Source organism: Cucurbita maxima, unplaced genomic scaffold (genome assembly GCF_002738345.1).
Source record: "Cucurbita maxima cultivar Rimu unplaced genomic scaffold, Cmax_1.0 Cma_Scf00022, whole genome shotgun sequence".
Taxonomy (NCBI): domain Eukaryota; kingdom Viridiplantae; phylum Streptophyta; class Magnoliopsida; order Cucurbitales; family Cucurbitaceae; genus Cucurbita; species Cucurbita maxima.
Window position 1 is genome coordinate 3,279,592 of NW_019272038.1, and position 8,894 is coordinate 3,288,485.

The following is an 8,894-nucleotide window of genomic DNA, read 5'->3' on the forward strand; positions in this document are numbered from 1 at the left end:
CCCCCCCCCCCCCCCCCCCCCCCTCCCGAAAGACTATAGAGCCCTTGAACAAAGTACACCCTTTGTTCAACTCTTGAGTCACTTTTGACTACACCTTCAAGGCTCACAACTCCTTTATTTGAAGTGTGAGGATTCCATTGACATGACTAAATTAAGGACATGATTCTGATACCATATAAGGAACCACGATCCTCTACAATGGTATTATACTGTCCCCTTTGAGCATGAGCTCTCGTGACTTTGTTTTTTTTTTTTTTTACCCAAAAAGTCACATGTCAATAGAGATAGTATTTCTTACTAATAAACTATGATCTTCCCCTTCATTAGCCAACTGGGTCTCCCTCCCAATAATCTTCACCCCTATATACTTTCAAATTTGGTATAAAAAACTAAAATAACCCTTTTCATAACATTCATAAACCGAATGGGAACAGACAAAGTGAATAAAACATTTAAAACGCAAAGAATAAGAAAAAACCAATGTAAAGCAGAAAATGAAATGGTAAGACTAAAGGGTGGATATTATTACTTGACATGCATTTAGGAATATTCACCAAATGAGAGGCAGAATATTATGAGTAAACACAATAAAATAAATACCCTATCATCAACTATTACCCCTTTCCTTTTTTTTTCTTCTCTTTTTCCTGTTTTATAATCACTAGGAACTAAAAAGAGTTAGCATACCATATGGGATAAGCAGCTGAAACCAAGCTCTGACTTCGAAGCAAAGTGAGCTGAATTCCTGTCATGGACCCAAACGGTAATGGGCATCGCCCATGTAACGCCCATCGAAGTAAAAAGCAGCAGCAGTGTTGGGATGGTAAAACCCCTCCATACCCATCAACTGTACATCCTCAGACGGCTTCCAATGCCTTTTCCTCTGGTTTATGAACCAATTATTTATCTGTTTCTGATCCAACCCAGTTGATTCCGCTAGCGCCAACTTCTCTGCCTCCTGCTGCCCCCCACACGCACAAATTAACAGTGTTTTTCGGGGTTTGGTTCTTTGAGGCATTTTCACAAACAGGTTGTGTGCAAGAACAAAAAGAAGCAGAGTGACTTACCGATGGGTATGGCCATTTGCTGTGCACTTCCCACCATCTGAGCAGCTCCTGCCTTGCGTCTTTTGGGAGCTTTCCTTTCTTCTTCTTCTTTGAAAGCTCTTGCTTTAGAGTGCTCAGATACCCACTGTACTTCTTTAGTAAGTGATTCTTTAGCTCTCGCTCGTCTGCTCGTGGGTCAATCTGTTCCGTTGCATCTCTTTCGGCTTCCCCGCCCCCCTTCTCTTGCTCCTCCTCCGATGATCCCATTCCGTCGCGATTTTCTTCGGTCGCTGCATCTTTAAAATAATAGTCAAATTTAATGATTAAAATAGCTTTCTTTAAATATTTATAAAGAAATTACATCTGTAAAACAAAATAAAACATATTTAATTTGATGTGAAGCCACTAATTATTTTGTCTCATAACATTTAATCCCCAATTAAGACTTAATTAAGCACTAAATCCATTAATTAAACCAACATTTTTATTTAGAAATATAGGGGAAAAAACAAACAAGAAGGGGGAAAAAGGACAGAAGGTTGAAATCACTCTGAAATTAGGGTTTTTTATTTTTAATCTTTTCTTCTGACAAGGGCTGTTAAGTCCTTTCAATAGTAGTAAGGGTTAAAAAAAAAAATTCCCATTTTGAGATATTATATTTTTTAGGGTTTTATTTTTGAACTCTCCTCAACGTTTTAAAAAATCGTCCGTTGGGATAGTTTCCACATTCTTATAAAAAAATGTTTAGTTTTCATATGCAACAACCGATGTGGCATATTACAGTCCACACTCTTAGAGGTCAACGTCCCACCAGCACTTGTTACCTCTCCAACCAACTAAGAATCTCACAAACCACACTCTTAAGGTCCAAAGTCCTCGCTAGCACTCGTTACTCTCTCCAACCGACTAAATATCTCACAATCCACACTATTAGGGATCAACTCTTTCGCTAGCACTTGTTCAGCGTCCTCGCTAGCACTCGTTACTCTCTCCAACCAACTAAGGATCTCACAATCCACATCTTTAGAGTCAGGGTTCTAGCGGGCACTCGTTAGTCTCTCCAACCAGCTAAGGATCTCACAAAATCAAATGGGTTGCAAAGTAAAATCCCAAAAAACAAAAAATATTTGTGGATGAAGAAGAAGTACCAGAAGCTAAGATTTGGAAGGAGCCATTACAGAGAGTATTGAGCTGAGATTCAATTCTCAGCATGAAATCAGCAGCTTCTTGAATAGGCTTTGTCAGCTCCTCTCTATACTTCACCAACATCCTATAGTAACCTTCCTGTTTCCAATTCAAAGATTCCAAATTAATCTTCAAAGTTCTTGTTTATTTAAGAACAAAGAACAAAGAACAAATAATCCATTCACCATGAACTGATCAAGTTCTGGATCACTATAACCCCCACTCGCCGCCATTGAACACCGCCGCCGCTCCTCAAACTCCTCCCCTACCGACCCAAGTTCCGCCGCCACCTCCGGCGGAGCTCCCACCTGAAAAAAAAAAAAAAAAAAAAAAAAAAAAAAAAAAAAAAAAAAAAAAAAAAAAAAAAAAAAAAAAAAAANAAAAAAAAAAAAAAAAAAAAAAAAAAAAACTGCCTTTAATTAGCTCATCTCAAAAATTTAAAATTCTAAAGTGACCCAAGTCAACCTTTTTGCAATCCAAGAAAGCTTGGAGGAGATTAGAGAATTGAGAGTGGGAGATGATTTTGGCCTTCATGATATCAGTATCCTTACTCCCACCGCTACTTATTTGAAAATCATGAACTTGTTGGTGTTGTTGTTGATGATGATAATGAAAATTAGGGTTGTACTGATCTTCCATTAAAACAACAAAAATAACTGAGTAACAGAAGAGAGAGAAAGGAAAATGGAATTATTACAAAACCCTAAAGTGGGGGAATAATTAAACAGTGAAGTTATGGGAAAAAGCTAGCAGTCAATTTCCAAAGAACAGAGCCAAAAATATAGTTTTTTTATTTTATTTTTGAAATGGGTTTTTGATTTTAAAAGATGGGGTTTTATCAAATTTGAGTTTTGAAGGGAACTGAACTGAAACGAGCTGATTTCGGAAATTTCTAGGTTGTTTTTTTGGCTACTATGGGGTAGCTAGAGAGAGACAAGGACGACGGCGACGGCGACGGCCATGTCTCCGGCGACTTAGGTGCTGGACAAGACGTTTTCTTTTTTTTCCTTTGAATAATAATATAAAAAGTGTGATGATGTTGAAAGATTGGACACCTCTTAATGTATGTGTATGGATGGATGGATGTATCATGGATTTATGTATGTAGATGCATGCATGCCTCCTCTCTATAATTGCTAACCAAAATGGATTTTTTTAAAGATTATTACATTAAAATTCACTCATTAGGGAGAGAAATTTCATGACGTGAAATACGAAAATCAGTGAGAGAACGACAAAAGCATAGATAGCTTTCTAGGTCCCTACTATTGTCGAGGTATGGCGTGAAGCACTCTATCTAAAGAGTACGGTTACTAGTCCAAAATTCAAAAGAATCGATCGGGCCAGCCCCTATTGGTACAAAAATATTTCATACTACCGATTAATAGTCCATACGGTATACTGCAAAACTAATTATTAGATTCTTTCACTAGTAAATCAATCAATCTTTGAGTACAATTTATAATAACGATTGGCCAACCAAAATTATGTTCGTAAAACATAACCTAAAAGATTTGGATCACATTTCGGTAACATGGTTCTTTATGCAAATTGAATGGATATGGTTTGGGTTTTATATGGACTTTATCTCATTATCTTTCTATCTTTTATTCTTTTCATCCCTTGGTATTGCTAAGAAGAAAAGGTACAAATTTGAAGAGTAAACAGTGAAAAGAAAAGGGAAAATTGATGGAAGGGGGAGGATAAGGCTGAATTTCTTAAATGAGGGATGCACCTAATGTTGAAAGGGACTTAAGAAAGACAAAACACTGACGAAGGACACTAAGAAATACTTAGAATAATTTATAGTTACTATCTATTTCAACCATACATACCTTTCTTTTTTTTAGTGATTTAGTCATTTAAATTTCACTGTTGAGATGTCACAGTCTAACAATGGTTGTGCTCCTAAGTAAGTCATCGAAGACGATGACTAGTTTAAGTGGAGGAGAATGTCACAATCTAACTATGAAAAGAGTAGGTTGTGACCTTCACGTTGCGACAAGAGAAGCAGCGACCTTCAAGTGGCGCCCATCCAACTGCGCAAGGGCCTAGATGAGTGCCATGATGCGACTGAAGAGAACAGTGAAATATACAACACACCACACACCACACGAAGTGGATATTGAAGACAAGTTGAGACATAAGCAAGATAGAGACATCGAATAGACAAGAGGGGAAAAAATATGCTTGTTGAAGGCCCGAGTAGGTATTTAACTTATAACAATTCTATGACCTAATAATTTTCTTAGGAAACATGACTGAGGACAAAGTTTGCTAGAAGAATTTGTGTTAGTCTTATAATTCTCACTCTTATAAACAATTTAAGTCAAGCAGGTAATGTGGTTATGTCATAGTAGATACACATAGGAATGTTAGAGGTATGTGTGTTGATTGCAAATTTGGATATGTCTTGCTTTTACATGAAAAGTAAAAGTAGCACATGATTTGAGTATTTTAAGAAGTACTCCGTAAATGATCTCATTTCTTGTGTCGGGAAATGCAATCACATGCAATCATGTTTAGGACATACCATTTCATGGTCTTCGTTTCAACTTCTAGTTCGAGAAGAATTGTACGTATAGTATTTCTCTACACACGACCCACACATAAACCCTCAAGTGAACTTGTATACGTACTCCCTAGACCTAGCCTTTGACTAGCATACACCACATTGTCAGTATACTACAAAGGAAAGGGAGTACACATATATCATTGTGTACATAATACGGTATAATCACATCATAGTGTATGCGTTCCTACTAATCATGCGTTTATTCTTTAATTACGAACGAGAATAAGCACATTAAAGATCATTCATATAATCATATCATAGTGTACGCCTTCCTACTAACCATGCATTTATTCTTTGAAGACCATTCATTATTCACTCTCTATTGTTTTGTCTAATCAGATAACTTTGGAATCCTTTCCCCTTTATTCACCTTTTTTTTTTTCTTCTTTTTTTCCTTTTCAAATATCAAATAATTTCAAATGATGTGACAACAAGAATAATATATTTAATTGTAGCCTTAGAATCCTTTCCCGGGGAGGTGTAGTATGTTTTAAAATGGTACGTGAGATGAGTTCAGAATGTTGAGACAATGATGAATTATACATATAGATATTTCAGGGTAGAGAATGTTAGATGAACACGACTCTTCACAATAGTACGATATTGTCCATTTTGAGCATAAGCTTCTATGGCTTTGCTTTGGGCTTCTGATAGTATTCCTTGATTATAAACCCATGATCATTTCCTAAATTAGCCGATGTGAGACTTTCATCATCCACCCATAAAGCATAAAGAATTTGCCTGCATATAATTTTTTTCAATTTGTTATTATTTTTAAAAAATAGTTTTCATTTTTCAATATAATTTTTATTAGAAAAAATGGTTAAACCAAATAAAAATTAATAATAATTACAATTAGAGTCTCAAAATTAACTATTTTATTTATTTAACATAGCCAAAAATATATATTAAAAATATATTTATATTAAGCGGGACATAATGGCGAATTGGACAGGAACGGAGAATATAATCTTATACTCCAACCCTATTTATTTAATGGATAAACAATGTTTCCGCTCATTTTCCACACGGTAAAGTCTCATAAATAAATTGAACTTTCTAACGATGGAGATGTTCGTTTAAGGATGAGACAGCTTTATATAGATGGAGCAAGCATAAGGTTGGTGTTGGTGTCATGTCAAATAAAAACACCAAATTAGTTTCAAAATATAAATAACTGTTTATTAATTATTATAATATTAACAATATTACGTAACACCTGCGTCATTTAATTCCTCCTCCCATTTTCCATTTATTAATTAATATTTAACTTGATTTCAAAAATATTGTCGTTTATAATATTACATATTATATTTTATAATTACACTTTTAACTTTTTAAAAAAATTATTAAATTTATTTATTATGTTTATCTTTATCTTTATAAAATAAAAATGTTTCCAAATTCACACCAAATTTAAATTTTGAAAACAAAAAGGCTAAGATGGGATGACTGTATTTGGTGTTTTGCATCAAAAATATTATCAAATTTTCATATCAATAAAGTATTTTAAATAATTTTAAACAATTTTACTACATTATTTTGGTTTTAGATAATTAATAAATAATTAATTGTGGTTAACTATTTTACATTATCAAAATAATTTTAACTAATTAAAATGTAAATATTTTATATGATAGATTAAATTATATTAAATGAGATATATTGATAAATCTTATTCATCAATAATTAGAATAAAATTATATAAGATTTTAACCATAAATAATTAATTATATGTATTATAGCTCAAAATTCAAATATGATGTATAGTGGAATAAATGATAATAGGATAATAATAGTAAATTGTAAAATAATGAGAAAGAAAAAAATAAAGTAAACAAAATCAATAGAAAAAACTAGAAAAAAAAAATCCATGAATTTGAATTGAAGGGTTCGAAAAAAACGTTCCAAATCTCTAAAAAATCAAAATGATCCTTCATCTTAATTTAAAAACTTGAACCAAACGTCTTATATGAAGGCCCTACCAGAAAATGAACTCATCGGAGCTCCACCTACCTTAAACCCTCCACCGGTGTCGGAAAAGTTTATTAAAATGAGATTAAGAGTGGAAAGAACACTCTGTCCATCTAGTTGATGAGAATATTTGCAGAAACCATCTCACCAAATGTAATTTATTTATAATCAAATAAATTAGAAGAAAGAATAATATATGGAAAAATAAATCCAAAAAAAAAAAAAAATAAATAAATATTTAGATATTTATTTTTAAAAATATATATATATATAAACTATAATTTAGTACTAAATATTTAACCGATGAGATGTTTGACGTTGATGTTGTGATGTGATGGGGCCATAAAATTTTGGACTTCAATTCTTGGTTGGGCCGTTGGGCTGCTGAACTGAGCTGGAAAATTGCATAAGTCACCCTGCCATCCTAACCCAATCTATGACCTGTTACATGTTATAGAACGCGTTTTATAGGTATAGGTTTTCATACCTTTACAAGAAATGATTCGTTCCTCTCACCAATCGATGTAGGATCTCAGAATCCACTCCTTTAGAAGTCTAATGTTCTCGCTACCACACCTCCCAGTGTCTAGCTCTAATATCATTTGTAACCACTCAGCCCTATTGCTAGCATATATGGTTCGTTTTAGCCTATTACGTATCACATGAGTCTCATAAAAAGGTTTCTCAAATAAATGTCACATATGAGTTTGGTGGTAACATTATCTATTTTATTTTCTTTTTTCTTTTTTTCTTTTATTTTTGGAGCATTATCAATGCAGAGGATAAATATGGAATGTCAGGTAAAAATATCCAACAACTATTATGTCATTCCTTTCGTCTTTACTCATCTTTGCATCCAAAAATAAAATAAAAATATATAATTTAATTTAAAAATGAGTTCGAATAAAATTTGTATGAACTTATCTCATCCAATTTAACAACCATACCATTAACATAGATCTATCCAATAAACCCGAAATTTAATGCTTTTTTGAATTAAAGCTAATTTTAAAATATTTGCGAGCTTATCCACTAAATAAAAGGAAACATTAATTAGTGGAATATTATTTTCAATAAAATTAATTTATATATTTAAAATTTAGAAGTTTTATCGTTAAAACTTTAAAATAATAATAATTTAGACTCAACTTTAAATAATTAATAAAAATAACTCTAAACAATATAATTTTCCTAAAAATATTCTTAAATTTTTAAAATTTTCAATAATACTTTTAAACTAAAAAAAAATCTCAATATTTTATTTTTATCTACTTTTATAAAAAATAAAAAAATTAAATACTCTACCGTTATAATATATTTAAAAAACGCCAATGAAATTTTAAAAGTAGCATTAACAGAGTATTATTTTAAAGTTTTTTAAAATAGCTTTAAAGTGTTTTTGAAGTATTAAAAAAGGCTCGACGTTATTAACGAAATTAAAAAAAAAAAATTAAGAGTATTTTTAAGACATTTCCAAAAAGTTAAATGTATTTTAAAAATGGTTGTAAAAATTTAATAATATTTTTTAAAAGATAATGGTATTATTTATTTGTTTTTTTTTTTAATTTAAAGATATTAAAAAAATTAAATTTAAAGATATTATTATTTAAAAAAATATTTTTATTAATTTAGCATATTTATTATATATAAAATTGTACTAGGCCAATCCGCCATAAAAAACCAGCCACGTGGAACCTTGTTGTGGATAACTCTCTAGGCATTGACACGCAAGTCTGTCGTCACGGATAAAATCGACCTCCAAAATTTAAAACATTTTATTTTTAATATTTAAATAAAACAAACGGTATGGTCAATGGTCATGATCATGAGAATCTCGAGGAATAACAAAGCTGGAGAAAGATCAAGTGTGCCACGTGGATAATAGTTGATTTGAGGAAGCCATGAATCAAGTGGAGCACCAACCCATCACCGCCAAGTATCAGCCACCACGTGGACAAATATCCGAGCTCACCTCATTATCTTCGCCCACGTGGATAATAGAAGAAATCTCCTTGTGTTTTTTTTTTTTTTTTTTTTTTTTTTTTTTTTTTTTTTTTTTTTTTTTTTTTTTTTTTTTTTTTTTTTTTTTTTTTTTTTTTTTTTTTTTTTTTTTT

General features: G+C 31.9%; 1 protein-coding gene across 4 annotated transcripts in view; it reads right to left on the minus strand.

Annotated features, from left to right (window-relative positions):
* Positions 1-2,993, minus strand: part of LOC111496412 (homeotic protein knotted-1-like) — a 5,732-nt gene extending 2,739 nt beyond the window's left edge. For 2 of the 4 annotated variants that reach the window (XR_002720450.1, XR_002720451.1), the window contains exons 1-5: positions 2,697-2,953; positions 2,417-2,539; positions 2,195-2,330; positions 1,068-1,342; positions 688-958 (exon numbers count right to left, since the gene is read on the minus strand). Coding sequence is in view for 2 of the 4 variants with exons in the window: in XM_023146834.1 (XP_023002602.1) it covers positions 749-958; positions 1,068-1,342; positions 2,195-2,330; positions 2,417-2,539; positions 2,697-2,870 (918 nt within the window). In the remaining 2 variants the exon portion in view is untranslated. Of the gene's footprint in view, positions 1-485; positions 959-1,067; positions 1,343-2,194; positions 2,331-2,416; positions 2,540-2,696 lie in introns of those variants that run through there. The other 2 variants (XM_023146835.1, XM_023146834.1) reach the window with 2 other exon arrangements.
* Between the last annotated feature and the right edge of the window lie 5,901 nt (positions 2,994-8,894).